Below are 21,162 nucleotides of genomic sequence, written 5' to 3' on the forward strand. Positions count from 1 at the left end.
CTAAGCCCTCTTCCAACCATTGAGAAGATAACCAATATGATACTCATTATAATGTAAAGTAATTCAAAATATATTTCAATATTAGTGATGTTGCAAAAAAATCAAGAAAAACAAGGAAAACAAAACTATAAACTTCATTCCTCACTCAGAGTTCATCAGTTCTTTCTGGAAGTGATTGACATTTTTCATCATGAGTCCTTTGAAATTGTCATGGATCGACTTCCAGTTCTGGAGCCAAGATGGTGGAGTAGAAGCAGGGAAGTGCAAAACCACTATGAGAATCCCCTCTAACTAATCTTAAAATGATGCTACAAAACAAATGCAGGAGTGAAAGAACCAACAAGGAGACAGGATGAAGAAACTTTCAAGAAGAGAAAAACCTAAAAGATAGGTAGAGAACATCTGGGGCACTGGAGTGAAAAGGGAACACAGCCAGCAGGAGGCTATAGCAAGGAGTGAGGAGGAAGCTAAGTGCAAACCTCCCTTCCCCTTTCCTTCCCCCTCCCCCCCATCTGCTGTGCCAGGTTTGGAACCTGAGCCCAAGACAACATCCAGACCCTAGACCCTGTCAGGGCAGATAGAGATCTAAGCCAACACCCACCCCTTGAGGTTTCAAGCAAACCTGCAGTGGGGTGCCAAATTCTAGCCCAGGGCAATCTGTGCTAAAGCTGCCTGATCTGTGTGGGCCAGAGCAAAGCCAGGAGTCCAAGCCAAGGCCTGGGGCAATATAGATAACAGTTTGGGGTAGTTGGTGTACTCAAAGCTGGGCCCCCTGAGCCTCTTGTCAAAAGCCCTTGACTTGATCAAACCCAAGCTTCACCCAAGTTTGAGGCTAGACTTTGATAAGTTCCAAACCAGATCAAGCTCAGTGACACTAAAAGTTTAGCCAAAGTCTAAGGCAAATCTTTAAGTTATCAGCATCTCAAGGGTTAATTCTGCAAGCAGTGGGAGGAGACTCTCAGAACTTTTAGCCCTCAGGCCATCATACCATCTTGGAAGAAATGAAACTGGAAGAAACTCAGAAATAAAGCTAAGGGTAGCATCAAGGAAGGACTGAAGATTAAGAGGGTATTCTAACCTCCCAGAGAACAACAGAACCTACCAATAAAATTTTTGGAAAAATGAGAAGATAACAAAAAAGTACCTAAATAGAGAATTTTTATGGAGATAAAGAACAACTTACAGACACAAACAGGGACAGTAAAAGCAGAGCTAATAAATGCAAAATCTAAAAGAAAATTATGAATTGGGCACAGATTAGATTTCAAAAAAACAATTAGAGAGGCAGAGAAAAATGGGGAAGAGAAACAAAAGCAATGCAAGAAAAAATGGGCCAAATGAAAAAGGAGGCTGAAAAGCTGACATGGGAAAATCAATTTTTAAAGATTAGAATTGGGCAACAAGAAGTTAATGATTTCATGAGACATCAAGAAGCAATAAACAAAATCAAAAGAAGAAAAAAAAAGAAGAAAACATGAAATATCTTATTGAAAAAACAGGTGACCTAGAAAAATAGGTCCAGGAGATAATTTAAGAATTTTTGGAATACCTGAAAGCTACGATAAGCAAAAAAAAAAAAGGCTTGGACATCATATTATAAGAATTTATCCAGATATCCAGATATTCTTGAACATGAAAATAAAATAGAAATTCACAGAACCCACAGATCACTTCTAGAAAGAATTCCTCAAATGAAAACCTCTAGGAATATAATAGCTTAATTCAAGAGTACCCAAGCCAAGGAGAAAATATTGCAAGCAGCTAGAAAGAATTCAGATACCATGGAGTTACAATCAGGATCACATAGGACTTAGCAGCCTTCACATGGGAAGGCGTGAAATATGATATTTAGGAAGGTGAAAGATCTACATTTATAACCCAGAGTCACCTATCCAGCAAAACTGAGTACATTCTTTCAGGGGAAAGAATGGTCATTCAATAAGATGAAAAATTTCCAAGCATTCTTAAAGAAAACAAACAGACCTAAACAAAAAATATGAAGTACAAATAGAAGAGCCAAGAGAAGCTTAAAAAGGTAAACAAGAAAGAGAAAAGTTAAGGGACTCAATAAGGTCAAACTGTATGTATTTCTACATGGAAAGAAGAAATCAGTAATTCTTAAATATTATTCTTTGTAGTAGAGCAGATTGAAGGAATATACGTAGAAAGTGGGAAATAAGTTGATTATGATGATATGATATGCAAAAAAAATCAGAGGGTGACAAAGAAGATTGCACTGAGAGAAATGGAAGGAAGAGATAAAATAGGGTAAATTATATAACATAAAGAAAAATGAAAAATTATTACACTGCAGGGGAGGATGAAGGTGTTGATGGGCAATTCTTAAACTTTACTTCCTTTGTAACTGGCTCAGAGAGGGAATAACAACCATACCCATTGGGGTATAGAATTATATCTTACCCTATAAAGAAAGAGAAGGGGAATAAGATAATGGAAAGGGGGTGGTAATTGTAGGGAGGGGAAAGTGGGGGAGGTAATAAAAAGCAAAATACTGCTGAGGAGGAACAGAGTAAAAGGAAAAAAAAAGCAGGATCCAAAGGGTAAAATAAGATAGAAGGCAATACACAGTTGGTAATCAGAACCATGAATGTGAATGGGATGAACTCACCCAGAAAATGGAAGCAGATAGCAGAGTAGATTAAAAACCAGAATTCTACTATATGTTGTTAACAAGAAACACAATTGAGGCAGGGTGACACACACAGAGTAAAGGTAAAAGGCTGGAGCAGAATGTATTATGCATCATTGAAAGTAAAAAAATCAGTAGGAGCAAAACTGATATCAGACAAAGCTAAAGCAAAAATAGATCTGATTAAAAGAGAAAAGGAAGGAAATTACACCTTGCTAAATGGAACTGTCACGGATCATTTTATTGATCATGGTGGTTATCATTCACAGTTGTTTCTAAAGATGATAATCCTTAGAAAATTGCTGTTAATTTGTACAATGTTCTCCTGGTTCTGTTCATTAGTTCATTTTATGTTTTCTCAGGTTTTTCTGAATCTCATCTCTCTCTTGTCATTTCTTACAGGACAACAGTATCCCATAATAATCATATTACAACAAATTTTTTCAGCCATTCTCCAAGTGATAGGTCTACTACCACTGTGTCTCTGTAAAGAGAACTCTCATACTTAGGGGCAGGAAAGGTACATGAAGATTAAATTAACTCCCCCCTGTCCATTTTTAGATTTAATCATCAAAAGCAAATACAGTCCACTCACACTTGAGTTGGGGAGGTCTATGACCCACATGTGCGATAGTGGGTAAAGAATCAGAATCGACTGACTGCCCCCTCGGCAGTCCTAAGCAAAGCTTTAGCTTTAATTGGTATAGCGTCAAACTGGAGGCAGTCACAGGAAGTGACGAAAAGAAACGGTCTTTAAAAATGCCAAGCTCTTCCTGTGAGGGCACTCTTTGGTCTTTGACGTGCCTTTGGAGGAGCTCAGGATTGAGATCTCAGATTGCTTCTCTTTGGACTAACACAGGGTGAGTGAAAAGGGTTGATTCCTTTCCTTGGATTTTCTAAAGGGACTAGCTTCAGGAGAGGCCTACTCTTGAGAGAGGCTCCCTGCATCCCCAGGTCCTTGGCTTAAGGTCCAGGCCCCTCTGGCTAAGGACAACTAGGTTGCCTGGGTTGAGCCAGAGCTGGAGCAAAATACTTAGTGTGTAGCCTAGATAGCTCTCTGATTTTGTTACTTTCACTCTTTTTATATTTTATAAATAAATTTGCTAAATAAATCTCTGGAATTAATTAAATTCCTGGTATAAAAGAGGGAAATGCCAAAAATGAATGGAAAAGACTGGATTTGAAAAGCTGTTTCAGAAAAAGGTGAGAAGGAATCCTGCTGCCATTGGGGGATGGGATGGAACATTTCAGTCAAGTTAAAGCTGGTGCAGTTGAGAACTGCTGGGTTCTTCTTCTCTGCTTGGCTTGAAGAGAGAAGGAACAAAACCCCTACTGAGAAGATAACCTGTATCCATTAATCCTTTGCTGAGAAACAAAACCCAGTCCATTCATAAGTGATCTTATTAGGATAGACTTTTCCCTTAGGGGAAGGCCAGGGCTTATCCCGAGGAAGATTTATACCAATGATATCTTTGAGACAAGAAATACCAACATCTTGAGCTCACCAAGACTTTAAACATAGTCTGCTGATTCAAACCCCTAAAACCATCTGTAGAAGGGAAATAATCAGGGACTTCCTGTTTCCTCTACTCTCGTTATACCTCAACCCTTTTACCCAGTAAATGGAAATTTTTGGTTCTACTGAAGACTTAATCATTTTCAATATGCTAGAGGGGGAATTACAAAATATATCAATAAGAAGAAAGAGTCTGAAGGGAATTTTCACTTACCCTTTGGCTCTAGTCAGACCTGACTCCATAGTCAAACAGCTCTGCCTGGGGAAGGGGAGGAAGAAGTGGTGCTACTTTTATCTGTTCCCTCTTTCCCAAGTATCTGGCAACATACTGGTTCCTTCTTGATTCCCCCACTAGTACAATTTTGGCACCCCAGTTTAAAGACAAGAATCCATCTTAGACAACTGAAAGGGGGTTGACAGTTGGAACCCCTGAACAAGGGTAGCCATTTTGGGTGTTCAAGGATAGAGGAAATTGAATAAGGAAGACAAGATATGGCAAATAATAATGAGGGCTTCTGTTATTATGGTGCTTGGGACATACTGGACCTGTTGCATTATATACAATACTGTGACATCAGTAATGATGAACATGATTGAATAGATCACCAACACTATAGCCTTTGTGACAAATTTTTGATTGATTAACTTAAAAGTTGCTGATTTAATAGACAGAGTTTGATTCACTCCTCACAGTAATACATCTCTCATCAAGAGTTTTCGGAAATAATGGTTAGTAATTTCTTTGATCAAAGTTCTTAAATATTTCAAAGATATTTTTCTATATTGTTACTTTATAAATTATTTTCCTGGACTGTCCACTTAATTCTGCATCACAGCATAAAAGTCTCCCTGGGTTTTTCTGAAATGATTCTTTTCATCATCATTTCTTATAGTACAAAAATATTCCATAATATTCACATGCCAAAATATGCTCAGTCATTTTCTGACTGGGGTGTCAGTATTTATTAAATGCCTACTATGTGCCAGGAATTGTGCTAAGTGCTTTACAAATATTATCTCGTTTTTTATTGTCATTCTCGTTTTTGAGTTAAGGAAAAGGCAGAGAGGTAGTGATTTGCTTGGGGTCAAAAAGTACCTTTCTCAGGCTCGATTTGAAATTAGGTTTCCCATCCAGCACTACAACTAGCTGCCTCTATTGGCAAGACTTAAATGAATAATTAAATATTACATCCTTTCAATCAATCAATAAGTATAAAGTGCCAGACACCATGCTAAGCACTGGGATACAAATAAGAAAAAGAAACAGCCTCTGCTCTCATGGAACTTATAACCTAAGGGGGAAAGATAACAAAGAGAAGCTGAAAAGTAGTGAGAAGAATGGAATGGGGGAGAAAATTGGAGCGTACCTGGTCCAGAAGGGGAGGTTAAGTTTCCTCTCTGTACCAGGCCTAAATACAAAGGACACAATCCCTACTCACAAGGAATTTGCATTTTAATGGGGAAGAAAAGTAGTACATATAAAATATATACAGCATAGTTATCAAATGCCCAAACACAAATGCATATAAAGTAGTTAAGTACAAGGGAAACACTAGAAGTTGAGGGAATTGAGAAAGGGTTCAAGTAGAAGGTGGTACTTGAGCTACTTCTCAAAGTAAGAGTAAAGCTCCCGGAGAAGGAGGTAGGGAAGGGTGCATCCCAGAACTGGGAGAACACTAGCAGGATGACTCAGAAATTAGAGATGGAGTGCCATGAGTGAAAATAGAGAGAAAGGCAGTTAGGCTAGACAATAGAGTGCTGAAAAGAAAGTAATGTCTACTGATACTGGAGAGTTTGTAGTTAAACTGTGAAGGGTTTTAAATGCTAAACACAGCTCACAGGAAGTTAGTGGAGTTGACTGTAAAGGTAATTTACACGATCAGATCCATATTTAAGAAAATAACTTTCAAAGCAGTGAAGTAGAAAAAAGACTTGTAGGAACATTAGGAGGCTTTTGTAATAATCTAGGTGAGAGATGAGGAGAGCCTGAACTAATGTGGTAGCCCAGCAGAGAGAAGTTTTGATGCATGAAATGTTGTTGAGGCAGAAATGACAAGTTTTACAGCTGATTGGATTTATGGAGTGGGGGATCATGAGGGGTATGGATAATGCTGCAATTACAAATATGGAAGACTAGAAGTAAGTGGTGCTATCAACAGAAATAGAAAGGTACAGAATGATGATACTGAATTTGATTTTGGACATGTGGAGTTCAAGATGTTCCTGCTACATCAAGTTGAGATGTCCAACAGGCAATCCTACATGGAGAACAAAGCAAGAACTATTTTGTTAGGTTAATGTTTCTAAAAAACAAACCTTCTTAATTTTTATCCTCCACAAAAGTGGTTATTTATTAGGAATGCTAATGAACTAGTGAAGTTACATCTCAAGCTAATGTTAACTAGAGGACAAGCAAAGCTAATTTTCTATTGATATGGAAAGAAAGATAATCCGAGAGGACTTCTAGTAATTAAATTTTATAATATTTCATGGCAGTTGTTCTGTAAAAGAGATAACATAAATTGTCTAATATACTAGTTTAATATCATAGAATACCATAGAGAGGTAATGATGTGAAACATTTTTTAACTCTAATTAAGTTTTTCCCAATAAGTAGCACATAATAAAAATAAATCTAAGATGTTATTTAATGGACTAGATATATAGATGGGAGGAAAAGAGGGAAGGTACTAGTTAATTTTAAAAATATTAATTAAAAAAGGTTTAGAGGAAGAGTTGGGGAAGGAGATGGTGGGAAATGACAGAGATAATATACAAAGATGAGCAGAACAAAAAGAGCCATGGAGGACTATGGTGCTGTTTTAACTGTAAAATATGCATATTTAAAAAGAAAAAGCTGAATCTAATGGTTTTTATACAATTCTCTTTTCTTCTTTGTATATGAAAATCATCATTTTTTTGATATTTGATTAAAAACAGAAAGAAAAATAATTAAGTATGTAAAATATATTGATTTTTTTCCCTAGGAAAGGAAATGAGGCAATACAGGCTGTTCCAAAATTCTTAATGATGTTTTAAATGTTAATATTTTAAAATAGCACTATGGGACACAACACAAACTTCAAATATATCTGTGTCTGCAAAAAAAAATGTACTACTAAGACATACCTACCTTTGTTAGTGTAGGCACCCTTTCCTTCCAATGGGGCAAATTGCAACTCCTCCATATCCAAATAAACAATTGCTTCATCCAGTTTCTTTGGCATACAATGCTCCCATCCTCCTCAACCCCCCAAACCCTACTATTATCAATACCTGGTGGCCTTTTAATTTTGATAGCTGCTTTTTGAATAACAGATACTTTCTGTTATTGAGTAATTTTACTATTATGATAGACTTTCTATAGTTTGCACTCTGATGAAACTATTTTTTGGAAAGGAAAACCACTGCCATGGAAAGATGAAGTAAAAGATTAGGACTTTAGTACTAAGGATAAGTAGGATTTAAGTTCTGCCTCTAACACGGAGTTTTCCACAGGGTACATACACTTAAAGGAATATTTATGGATGAGTATTAGAAGGGATATATCAACATGAGTATTCATTTTCATGAAATATGACACATAACTCATTTTTCACACTAATTACATGTCATAGCAATAAAATGAAAAGTTTTACACAGGATTAAATATAAAAATATTGTTAGCTTTAGTGTAACTAAAACATGACTGTTGATTCTTAGGGTTTTCTGCATTTCAGGAATAAAAAGAAACAACTTCCATAGGTACTGTTTGATTTGTTGAAATAAATTATTGGAATACATAAAATGACATTTTTACGTTGCTCACAATTCCATAATTATACTAAAAATACTTAAACATTAAATAAAACTAAAAGTTAAAATATCTATATATAATGATTGCATGTTAATGATACTTAGAGTTAATTTAACTTCATGGTTGGAAAAATAAGGCCTATTGAACTTTAGGTGGAAGATATTTAAAAAAAAATTTTTTTTAACCAAACAGTACAGTTTTCATTAAAATACTTTGAAAAGCAATGACAGAGGATCTAACACTCCCTTCCAAATTATGCAATGGGTCCTATCCTTGTGTGGTTCCTTTTTAAATTCTATTTCAAAAGAATAGTCAAATTCCCAATGAAAAGTAATAAATGTAAATTATTCACTGAATTTTTAAAACAGCTCTTGTGGAGTTTCAGATTGTCAACTGTCTGCATTATTCACTTCTCTGCCCCTCAGCAGCCACAGCTGTTAAAGATCAGAAAAGAAAATTTTCACTAAGGTCAATGGCACTATCAAATGGCTTAGAAAATGATAAGGTTTTAACGCTGGAAATAAGGTAAAAAAAGATCAACGTATATTTTACTATTGTCCCCTAAGGAACATACTTGCTGCAGAAACATCCTGTTGTATCTTCCTTAATAGAATGTGAATTCAACAAAGGCAGGGTCTGTTGCTGCTTTACTATTAGTATTTCTACTGTTTAATATAGTACTTAGCATATAGTAAACCCTTAATAAATGCTTTCTCATTTATTCATTTCTAAATCATAATAAATTTAAAAAGTCAGAACTGTGAATCAAAATGTCTTGTATCTCCAGTGATTAGTCATTTAACTTTTGCGACTTACTTCCCTTACTTATAAGTTTACATACTAGAAATCATATTAAATCTAACACATCTGGTAATCTGGGTTTAGAGATTTTTAAAATTTGTTAAATCATGACTTGATGCCTTAGTCTTATATAGCCAGTTACATTCTTGGGATTCCATTCATATTTTATGTTAAAAGACTTAGAATTTAAACTTATCACACATTATTTCTCCTTATGGTCTCTAGTGATCTCTGAAAGAGATATAGAATGTCATGTAGAATGACAAAGGTTAATTTAGGAATCCAAAAGGAGAAATTTGTGCATACTTTTAAAAAAATGGAAGAGAATACCCAAATAGTAAGCAAATGAAGTTGACTTTGATTCTTGGCAAATTCTATATTTTATTATTAGAGAAATGGATGCTGAACAAAAGAAAAAGTTGTTCATCATATTTATTGACAGAGACTGGCTCTAAAATTATAAGATAGAATAGAATAAGAATTAATGATAAGTCTGATATTTGGCTTCAAAAACTCCACAAATTTACAGTGAAGAATCTATGACAATTCAGCAGTTTGTCTGGAAAAAGTCTGGAAGATGTGTGGGCTGAAAGCTCAATGAATCAATAACAGCTGAAGACAGCTGATGTGATGATCTAAGTTTGCAATAAGAGTCCTAGAGTTTGGGATCATGGAGGTGATGATTTTCAATCATCTGAAGGAAGGAGGGGATGTATTCCTTTAATTTTTATGGTGCCAAAAATATAACTACTAAAATGAGAATGTTTTACGAATAAAAAAATTTGGCCTTAAAATTCTCCATTTTGACAAAAATATAAAAAATTTGTAAACTTTAAAAAATCTATGAATCTTCTGGGTTTTGTTTGACATCTTAATTCTTTATAACTGACTCATCATTTCATTCTTAATATCACACATAGTAGTTGGAGGACTTATTCGTTTTGGAATTAAAACATTCAGGTGAAACACTGGAATCACTGGAAGAGAGCAAATAAAAAAATCATCTCCTAATGCAATGGTGTTTAGAGACCAGAAATTGTTTGGTTATCATGAAGCTCCCAGGAAGGCATGGATGACCTTTTGTTTCTTTTTGTATCCCTGGTGCTTAGCATAGAGTCTGTCACATAGTAGGCACTTAATAAATGTTTAATAATTAAGAGTATTCCAGGCTGGAATGTATGCCTGGAGCTAATAGAATGTATTATGCAAGGAACAGCAAGAAGGCCAGTGTTACTACAATAGATTGAAAAGTATGTGGTGAGTGGTGAGGGGAGTAAGGTGTAAAAATACTGTAAAGGTAGAAAGGGGCCAGGTTATGAAAGACTTTTGAATGTCAAATGAAGAATTTTATACTTGAGCCTGGAGGTAATAGGGAGTCAATGTAGGGAGATTACATGGTCTGTACTGTACTTTAGGAAAAACACTTTGATGGCTGAGTGGAGGATGAATTGGAATGGGGAGAAAATTGAGGAAGACAGACCTACCAGCAGGCAACAGTACAAGCATAAGGTGGTGAAGGCTTGCCCTAGAGTAGAGTGGGGGCCGGGGGGGGGGTTTAGAATAGAGGAAAAGAAGGGGGTACATTTGAGAGATGTTTCAAAGGTAAAATTGACAGGCCCTGACTACAGATATTAAATATAGGAAGGGGGGAGGTTGGTATCTTCTTTTTGTTAGATTTTGAAAGTTAAATTAGATCTTTGACAGATTGGTATTAGATATGGATACACAAGCTTTTTCTTTAGTAGTATAATACAGAGAACTTGACTGAATTCAATTTCAAATATGGAATACTGTGTTCTCTATTTTCCTTTATAGTAGCTATGATTATGGAAAAAAATCTCTTCAGTTTTGATGTCTGAGTTATGCAAGTAAGCTAAAAAATAATGGACCATTAATAACATGGTGACAAATTTTCCTTAGAACTTCAATTTTTGTTTCAAAACAAAAAATTAGAAAAGAAAAAAACAGTGACAATATCCTCAAAATCTTTAAAGATACTAATAAATTATGTTATAAATGCTTTTTCTGAACAATGATTACATCCTTCAGCAACACAGCAATGGAATCTATCATTATGATCTTGTTATTTGATGAATGCAACGTTAGATGTTTTCTTTAAGAAACATGAGTGGTGACTAAAAATTGATAATGTTTTTCACAGTAAGGGTAATTTTTGGAAACTTTTAAAATAAAATGTCACAGAGGATTCATATTTCACTATGTGAAATCTATGAATGTTGATAATTAAATTCTTTAGAATTCAAAAAGTGGTTGAATACCACAGAAATGTGACAGAATTGCATGACACATAAAAGATTCTTTTTATAGCTGGTTTGTAGAATTTTCTCTGGTTATTACAAAACTACTCTTGCTCTCTTAAAAAGTAGATTGTGTCCAATATATTCCAAATTTACAAAACTTGCAAATAAATGGAAGGAACTAAAATCTAAGATATCCAGATGGTATGGAGGCCACCAGATGACAAGAGAAGATTTTCAACTCTGTTTTGGTATGTACTTACTACAGAAGGGAAATACCATTTGTCAAAAAGTTTGTGTGGGATTTCTGAAGAAAAATTTAGTAGGCTCTTTAATGAAGGAAAGAGTTTTCTGACTACAATTGTATCATTAAACACAGAGCAAAGCAGGCAAAGAGGAAATTAATTTCTCAAGAAAAAGTCCTGCAGGCATCATTCCCTGGGTAGCAACAGATGTGATTCACAACAGAGCACTGGATAATTTTTTTTAAGAAGCAGATGCAGAGCTTTCTGATCAAATATTACTAGATTGTAATTTGGCCTAATACCAAAATTCTAACAGGCCACAATAAAACAGCAAGCAAGTACTTGCAATATATAAGCATTAATAACTTTGCCAGCATATTACAGGAATGTGCATATACCTTTTCCATAGTATCTCCACTTTACTGGAAAGATAATTTTTCTTAAGAAAATGACAGGATGTTAATTTAAATAATATATTTTATCAATGGATGCCTTAAGTAACAAATTTAGAAATGAAAAAGTCAAAATCACATTTCCTAAATGATCACACTGATTTATGATCTTACAATATAATTGTACATTATGAATTAATATTTTCAAAACATTTCACATTTGTAGGAAGCTACATATTTTTAAACAAATATTTGTCTCAGCATATTAGCGTCAAACTAGATTTCCCCAAAGATTATGAATCCCAGTACTGTATGCATCTGTTCAACCATTATATGTGTTAAGTATTTCAATTGGTCCAAACACCCCTAAAATGTTAATTACAGCACTCAAATGCAAGCATACGCATTAGTAAATAATTGTGCTAGGAAGACTGGTTCATGTTATAATTGAATACCCTGGTTATTGTCATGAACAGGCAGAGAGCTTGCAGAGTTACAGCCTGAATACAAGAACATTGAATAGAATTTCTAAATCTTATTTTTTTTCTGTTTCTAAGCTTTGTATACACTAAAGTATATAAAATATAATATATTATTGCCCTTATAGAGCTTTAGAAACAGCGTATTCCCCACAACAGATGATGCTTTTCTGTCAAACTTATATGTGATTCAAGACCAAACAACATGGCATTTTGGGTAATGGATGCTATAATTAAAATGTGAGTCCTAAAAAACCTGTTGTTTTAGTGGGTGTTTTTAGTAATGGCTTTGTTCTACATGAAGATAAAAACTCCCTAACAAAGGAATTAATGTATTGCTTTAATAGGCTGTGCCCTGAGTTAAGTTTTAAAATTTATGAGTTCTCTGCAGCATTGTTCTTTAAACAATGGCATTGTCAAATGCAACCAGTGAGAAGATTAAAGTTCTCCCAGCAGATTAAGTACAAATTATCTGTCCTCCTGTTTCAGCATCATTTGTTCATTTATCACATAACGTCTAGTATTTCTGGTCAGTGTCAATATGCTCTGCATCCTTGCAGTTAACAGATGTCTTCTCTTGTCGAATGAATTACTTTATGTTTCACGCACTGGTGGCCGCAGATGTGTCACTATAGCAACATCATTAATTTCAGATCTTACCGGAAACATGCACTCCAATCAAACCTAATTATACCACATTGCTTTCTTGTCCCACAATAAGGAAACTATAATGCAATTATTGGGATACTTCATTTTCTATTCTGCTGTGGCAAATGAGAGAACCACTGTGATGGACGCTTCTTGTCAAAAAGCTTATTGATGAAGCACAAACCCAATTTACAATCATATAAAGGACCACCTTGCAATTATGTTAGTAATGTAATGCTCCTTAGATTCAACAACTAATTCTTAATCATTTCAACTAAAAGCTTGGGTCACAGCATAAGATTTTTCTTGGACTCTGAGATTTTTCTCTCTTTTCAAACAGAGAGAACATGGAGTGTTATATTTATTCAGAAACAATCACCTACTGATAAGTGCAAATCCAACTCTCATCATGTCCTTAAAAAAAAAAAAAGGTCACTTCTGTGACCTTTAAAACCTGACACACTTCTTACTTGAACAGCTCCTCAGGAGGGCAGAAGAGAAAGTACTTCATTTGTGTAGCCAAGTTTAAAGTTTAAAAAAATATAATTTGTTATTTTTCTCACACATATTACTTTTTTCAGGGGAAAAAAACCCCACTAATGTTCCAGACAATTTAGAATATGTACTCTTTGTTTTCATTCGTTTAGTAAATACCATTTTATAGGAAATAGGAGAAGCAAAGCTTAAGAGGAAAATAAAACATGAAAACATTCTTATTTGAGTTCTTGTGCTAATTAAAAGTCAGAACTAATAGATTACTAAACATTTTTACTATTTCGATCTTTCTCAATTCAGACAGAAGAAAGAGGATTCATGAGATCGTTTTTTACATTTCTAAAGGTCCACAGTTTTATTTTTTAAGAGAGTATCAAACAGGTTTAAGTTGTTGGTGACAGAATTTCTTTCAATTACTCTCAAAAATGATTATTGTTTTCTGTTATATGTGTTAAGCAATTTTGCTAATAAAAGATAATGATCCCATCAGCTAGATATCTGGAAATATAGTTTTGTTAGAACAAAAATGAAAATATTTTACATGGATAATATTTAATAGGATTTTAAGCTATTTATACCAAGAGGAAATTGTACAGAAATCATTAAATCAGTCAACATATCTTTATGAAATGCTTATTATATACAAAGTACTGTGCTAAAGGGTAGGGCTACAAATAAAGAAAAGTAAAAACTTAGTCTCTCTCTTCAAGGAATTCACATTCTAATGGGTTAATGATATACAAAAACTATGAACATAAAAGGTATGCACAGAGTAAATGAAACATACCACAGAGAGAAGGTACTTAAGAAAAATTCAGTAGACTCTTTAATGAGGGAAAGAGTTTCCTTACTACACTTATTTGATTAAACATAGAGCAAAGTAGGCAAAACAGAAATCAGTTTCTCAGGAAAAGTCCTGTGGGTATGATTCCTTTATATTAAGGCTGGAGGCAAGGTATATAGTAGATGTTCCAGGGGTCCCCAGGAGCAAGTTGTCCTAGCCATAGGCTCAGGTGGTCTGGGAAAGCTTCTCAGAGGAGGTGACACTCAAGCTACCAGGAATACTAGGAGAGGAGAAGGGGGAAGAAGAAACCTGGCTAAGGAGACCAGTAAGAAGAAGTCAAGAAGGAAAGGCAGGGATTCCAAAAATGGAGGGTTATCAGTGAGGAATGAATGAGTAAAAGTAAATCTATAAGCACTTACTACTATAAATAGGAGGGAAAAAATGTTAAGAAGTCATTTTATGGCAAGGACTTTGCTAAACATTTTACAGATATTACTTCCTTTGATTCTGTGAGGTAGGTCTACTATTTTTTTTAAAAATATATTTTATTTGATCATTTCCAAGCATTATTCGTTAAAGACATAGATCATTTTCTTTTCCTCCCTCCCACCCCCCCATAGCCGACGCATAAATCCACTGGGCATTAGATGTTTTCTTGATTTGAATCCATTGCTATGTTGATAATATTTGCATTAGAGTGTTCATTTAGAGTCTCTCCTCTGTCATGTCCCCTCAACCGCTGTATTCTGGCAGTTGCTTTTCCTCGGTGTTTCCACTCCCATAGTTTATCCTTTGCTTATGAATAGTGTTTTTTTCTCCTGGATCCCTGCAAATTGTTCAGGGACATTACACCGCCATTAATGGAGACGTCCATTACATTCGATTATACCACAGTGTATTAGTCTCTGTGTACAATGTTCTCCTGGTTCTGCTCCTCTCGCTCTGCATCACTTCCTGGAGGTTGTTCCAGAGGTAGGTCTACTATTATCCTCATTTTATAACTGAAGAAAACTAGGGAATACAGAGGCTATGTGACTTGCCAAGGTCACAAAGCTAGCAAGTGTTTGAGGCTGAATTCAAACTCAGGTCTTCTAAGTACCAACATTCTCTCCACTGCATTTCATTGTCTCTACCTAAGAAGCTCCCATTTTATTGAGGGAGACTGCCCATATGAAAGGTTTTAGCAGTTAAATCAGATTGAAAGTTCCCATGGTCCTTAATATTCAATGGCAAAGCAAATGGGACTGGATTCCCTTTAATGCTGTTTCCACTAATACAATCATCAGTTTTGGGGGCTGAACCATTTGACAATGCCAAAAGCTTTGGGGGCAAGAACTTTTCCTTTGGGGCTATCAGTAGGTAAGGCAATAGTATTCCCAGGAGCTGCAACCATATATCTCTCAGGGGTGGCTTTGCCAGACAATGGGTGTGAAAGTTAGACAAGAAGCAGGATCTCTCCTTGGGGGCATGCTTCTACTCTTAAAGCTCTTGGCTTTATCTGTCCTTAGGAGCAGTGGGAATTAGTGTGGCAAGGATGATGCACCCATTATCCTCATTGATTCCCTGCCACCCTCTCTACTCCCAATGATGGAAGGCTGAAAGCAGGAACAATAATTTGGAAAGCTCTGTATTTTGAAGTCTTGACTGTCTCCAATCTAGGAATCTTGAAGGTGGTGACTGAGGTGGTTTGACCATACCTCTCCCTCATGACTTGTGGCTTCACCTGGCCATCTTGTGGAATTTGGGCCACAATTGGCTGGTTCCTTCTCTGTAGGAGTTGTTTTCTTGGGGATGGGGGAGGACTGAAAGCAGGACTTTTAGGCTGGGGACTACCATTATTCCCAAGGTTCTTGTCTTCGGAGTATTGGCCTAACTCCATTTGGAGCTCAGGAAGAAAGAATGGCTGAGATGGTGGCGGTGGCAGTGGTTGTTTGACTCACCTGATATCGGCTGTCTTTTGTCTCTTCCACAGAGGGAGGAAGAAAGCTAATACTATTGAATCACAGAGTATATAGAAGGGAATAGTGTAAAAACACTGGAGGTAGGAAGGATCAGTTTAAGGGGGGTTTTAAATACTACACATAAGATTTGATATTTGCTCTTAGTAATAGCTCCTGGAGGTTGTTGTTGTTGTTGTTGTTGTTGGTGTGTGTGTGTGTGTGTGTGTGTGTGTGTGTTTTAAGTAAGGAAGTGACATGTTTAGATCCACTTATTAGAAAAATAATTTTTTTCGTAGATGAGTAGAAGATAGATTGAAATGGGGAGAGATTTGAATCAGGGAAACCAATCAAAAAGACTACTTCGCTAGCTAAGAGTGAGGTGATGTGATCCTATACATCTGAGGAGAGAAAGAGATATATGAGGGACCTTGTGAAGGCAGAAATAAGGTTTCACAACAGTGGGTATATGGGGGCAAGAGTGAGGAGTTAACTACAATAGTGATGGTGTAAACAAGGGTGACTGGGAGGATGATGTTTTTCTTAAGTAACAGGGAAGTATGGAAGAAACAGTTTGAAGGGAAATGATTTCTATTTTGGAATGGCGAGTATAAATGACTGTAGGACATCCAATTTGAGATGATAGAAGGGTAGTTGTTAACATGAGACTGAGGATTAGGATTAGATATAAACATCTGGAAATTATCTATAAAGAGATGATAATTAATTCATGGAAACTGATAAGATCACTAAGAGAGCTTATATAGTGGAAGAAGGAAGAGGGCCTAGGAGAGAATCTTGGGGGCATCTCATTCTTAGATGGAACAGCAGGGATGAGAAGATTGTTAAGGACACTTAAGTGTAGTCAAACAAGTAAGATGAGAATCATCACCAAAAACTAGGGAAAGAATATCTAAGAAAAGAGGGTGATCAATAGTATCAAGGACTGGGGGCAGCTGGGTAGCTCAGTGGATTGAAAGGCCTAGAGATAGGAGGTCCTGGGTTCAAATCTGGCCTCAGACACTTCCCAGCTGTGTGACCCTGGGCAAGTCACTTGATCCCCATTGCCTAACCCTTACCATTCTTCTGCCTTGGAGCCAATAGACAGTAAGGGTTTTAATTAAAAAAAAAATAGTGTCAAGGACTTCAGAGAGGTCAATAAGGATGAGAACTGAGAAAAGTGTTAGCTAAAAGGTTACACTGGTCTGGATCACAGGTCTGGAAAAAAGGACTCCTTATTTATATATGAAGATATATGAAAATGTCTAATTTTGGAAAAAAAGTATTCACTATTTTCCATCTTAAAAAGAAAAACAAAATACTTTTCTTTGGCCCTCCTATCACCTAAAGCCATAATCCTTCCTTTCAAAGCTCAGTTTCTAAATTTACCATACACTTTTAAAAAAGACTACAATGCAGAAGTTCAAAATTTTATATATAACTTATTCTTTTGTTCTTTGCATACATTAAAATGTTCATTTTTATTGATGATTTGTAAGTTCTTAATTTTTTATAAAAGAAATTTAATTTTAAAAGGAAAGAATCAACAAGAATAGGCATCTATTTGGATGCGAGACAAGAGGTTTTGAGTCTAAGCATGGTGCCTAAGCATACAAAACTGAACTTCTGCAATGTAGAATTTTTTTTTTAAACTGCATGTTAAATTTAAAATAGTAGTAATGAAATTGTCTAATTTGCTAGTATTCTGTTCTGAACTTTTTTTTCTGTGCATTTTTTCCCTAATTTCTCGTTCCCCTTCTAATCTGGGTTGCACTGGTTTTGTTTGCATAGACACTTTTTTAATGTAATCAAAAATTTCCATTTTATTTTAGTTATATTGTCTTTGTCTTATTTGGTCATAAATTCTTCCCTTATCCATAAATCTGGTAAACTTTCCTGGGTTCCTCACATTTGTTCATGGTATCCCCTTTTATTTCTAGATCAATATCCATTTTGACTTTATCTTGGTGTATGGTATGAGATGCCAATCTTTGCTTAGTTTCTGTCATTCCCCAACCCCTCCCTCTTCCAGTTTTCCTAGCAGGTTTGCCACATAGTGAGTTCTCCCCCCAATAGCTTGGATACTTGGGCTTATCAAACACTAGGTTACTAAGATCCTTACTGACTAGATGTCAATTTACTAATGTTTTCCAATGATCCATTACTCTTCTTAGCCAGTTCCAGACTGCTTTGATGATTACGACTTTACAGTATAGCTGGTAGAGCTAGGCTTTCTTTCTTAATTTTTTTTCAATAATTCCCTTGATATTCTTGACCTTTTTGTCTTCAAGATGAATTTTGTTAATTTTTTTTTCTAGTTCCAGGAAATAATTTTAGGACACTTTTATGGCATTGAATAGGTTAATTTAGGTAGGATTGTCATTTTTATTATATTGGCTTCACCAATCCATGAGTAATTAATGTTTTCTAATTGTTTAGGTCTGACTTTATTGGCATGAAAAGTGTTTTGTAACTGTGTTCATTTGATTAGTAGGTTTCTTTTAGTAAACATACTCCTGGTATTTTATATCATCTACAGTTATTTTAAATGGATTTTAAAAAATCTCTTGCTATTGAACTTTGTTAGTGGTAAATAGAAATGCTGATGATTTTTTGGGCATGCTGCAACTGTGCTAAAGTTGTTAATTGTTTCTACTAGTTTTTTTTATTGATTCTCTAGGGTTCTCTATGTATGTTATCATATCTTCTGTAAAGAGTAATAGTTTTGATTCCTCATTGCCAGTTCCAATTCCACCAGTTTCATTTTCTGCTCTTACTGTGATAGCTAGTGTTTCTAGTATAATATTAAATACGAGTGGTGATAATGGGCATCTTTGCTTCATCCATGATCTTATTGGGAAAGATCCTAGTTCATTCCCATTACAGATAATGCTTGCTGATGGTTTTAGAAAGGAGCCATTTAACAATTTTAGGAAAGTTTCTTTTATTCTAATTTTTTATAAGGAATTGGTGTGTATTTTGTCAAAGGCTTTTTCTGCATCTATTTGATATAATATGATTTTTGCTGGTGTTGTTACTAATACAGTTATGCTGATATATTTTAGTTATATATTTGCTAAATATATATGCTATATATTTTATAATGTTGAGATTTCACAGATTTTGATGATACATTCAATATCTTTACTTTTTTAAATTTCTCATTTTTTTGCTATTGATTGCTCTTCTGAATAGGTCAGATAGAAACCTTCCATTTTTTATGCTTTCTTCTAATTTGATTTTGATTTTCATCTTTGTTCTAACTAGTTGATAATCCAACTGTAGAGAGCTGATTTTAAAAAAGCTCCCAGATAAATAACTAGTAATTTCATGTCTGTTAAGAAACTTCCTAATTCAATTTTTGCCATGTTTTTTTGCCCCTCCTCATTTTGTTATAGAAGAAGCTATTTCAGTATAGTGTATAAGCCTTTGGTTTCTTTTAATTCTGAAACCTTTTTGCTATTCTCCCCTGTACTCATTTTTGTATTAAGTACCAAATCACAGATTGTCTTGATTTGAAAAACTTGTGCTTTGTAAAAAATAACTGTAGAGTTACAAAGACTAAGAGGACATCTTAAGTGCTATAGAAAAAATGTTATAAACTTTAAAAAAAGTTATAAAAATGTTATAGATAAAGTTATAAACTGTTAAATTTAAAATCATGTATTTTTATATATAATTGTATTATAATAATTGCTGATTGAATATTTATTCAAATCAAATAAAAGATAAAGATTAAATATCCTACCTGTTTTGTCTGTTAGTAAATAAACTAAACGTCCAAGTTCTTCTGGTATTGTACTTGTTCGGACAACAGTTCCAGGAATATGTTCATCCTTCATAATCATCCATCCATAAGCTGCTTTGCCCATATCCAAGTTCACACGCAAACTGCAAAATAAATCCCCAATACAATTTTTAGCATTGTATATATATATATACATATATATATATACATACATATAAGATTTTTTCATTTTAACTTTTAATGAAGAAATTTATTTGTATAACATTTGTCTTTAGAATATACTTTTGGATATTTAAATAAAATTAATTATATGAAAGCTTTTGTAGAGACAGCAAAATATTTTTTTCTTTTCTTAAAAATCTCACCTTCAGACTTAGAATCAGTACTATGCATCACACAGTTACAAATGTCTGAGGCTAAATTTGAACCTAGGAACTCTTATCTCTGGGCTTGGCTCTCTTTCTACTGAGCCACAAAGCTGCCACCAGCAAAGTATTAGCTGCCACCAGCAAAGTATTTCTTTGGGGTTTGTTCACTTCAGTCCTCTATGATTGATAGATAGGTAGATAGGTAGGTAGATGATAGTTTTTAAGGTTCCCTAACTAGATGAACCAGGTTAATTAATTAATGCTATTTGATTATATAGATCATGAAAGTTTGGGGGCAGAAGAAACCTTGAGGATTATCTAGTCTAATATCTTAGTTTATGGAGTCAGAGAGAGAAACTGACTTAACCAAGATCATATAGAAAATGGGTATCAGGGTAGAACCAATTTTAGAATCCAGATGCCCTGATTCCCAGTCCAATATTCTTTCCCCTATTGTACAATGATGTCTAAATTCTTTTTCACCGAAGGTGAATGCTAGCTATATTTAATATTCTAGATTTACTGTGATGATGCTGCATAATAACCTTACTCATAATCTAAAGTTACATCTCTAGCTGGGGAATATAAATAAAGGAAGTCTTTTGTATTAATTTTTAAATGGGTATTACAAGAAATTAGGCAGAGTATCAAAATATAAGGTTGAAAGTAAGGATTGCAATAGTTCCAAAACATGCTTGACAAAAGAATTTTTATTAGCTATAGCAATAAGGAAAGACACTGCCAAAATGGCACGCTATTGGAATTCTTTATTCAGAAGTGACAAAGAAAAAAAATTATCTCTATAGCTGTATATTCTGCAACTGGTAGAAGAAAATACTGGAATGTAATGAAAGTGTTCACAGTTTTGCAAACATTTTCAAGAAATTCAAAATGTTTCTGGCTGTTTTTAAAGAAAATTTAAGAAAATACAAGTAAACTTTTAATATTTCATGTCATTTGTGATGGCATTTCACTTTGAAGTAGTCCTGGTTTTATTGCTAAATCCTGAATAACAATATTTTTTAAAAAGCAATAGCAAACATAA

General features: G+C 34.7%; 1 protein-coding gene across 5 annotated transcripts in view; it reads right to left on the reverse strand.

The window, feature by feature from the left end:
- Nucleotides 1-21,162, reverse strand: part of ATP9B (ATPase phospholipid transporting 9B (putative)) — a 558,010-nt gene that overhangs the window by 129,438 nt on the left and 407,410 nt on the right. For all 5 annotated transcript variants that reach the window (XM_056823547.1, XM_056823546.1, XM_056823545.1 and 2 more), the window contains one exon: nt 19,750-19,892. In XM_056823547.1, the coding sequence (XP_056679525.1) occupies nt 19,750-19,892 (143 nt within the window). The remainder of the gene's footprint in view (nt 1-19,749; nt 19,893-21,162) is intronic.

This window comes from Monodelphis domestica, chromosome 3, assembly GCF_027887165.1.
Source record: "Monodelphis domestica isolate mMonDom1 chromosome 3, mMonDom1.pri, whole genome shotgun sequence".
NCBI lineage: Eukaryota > Metazoa > Chordata > Mammalia > Didelphimorphia > Didelphidae > Monodelphis > Monodelphis domestica.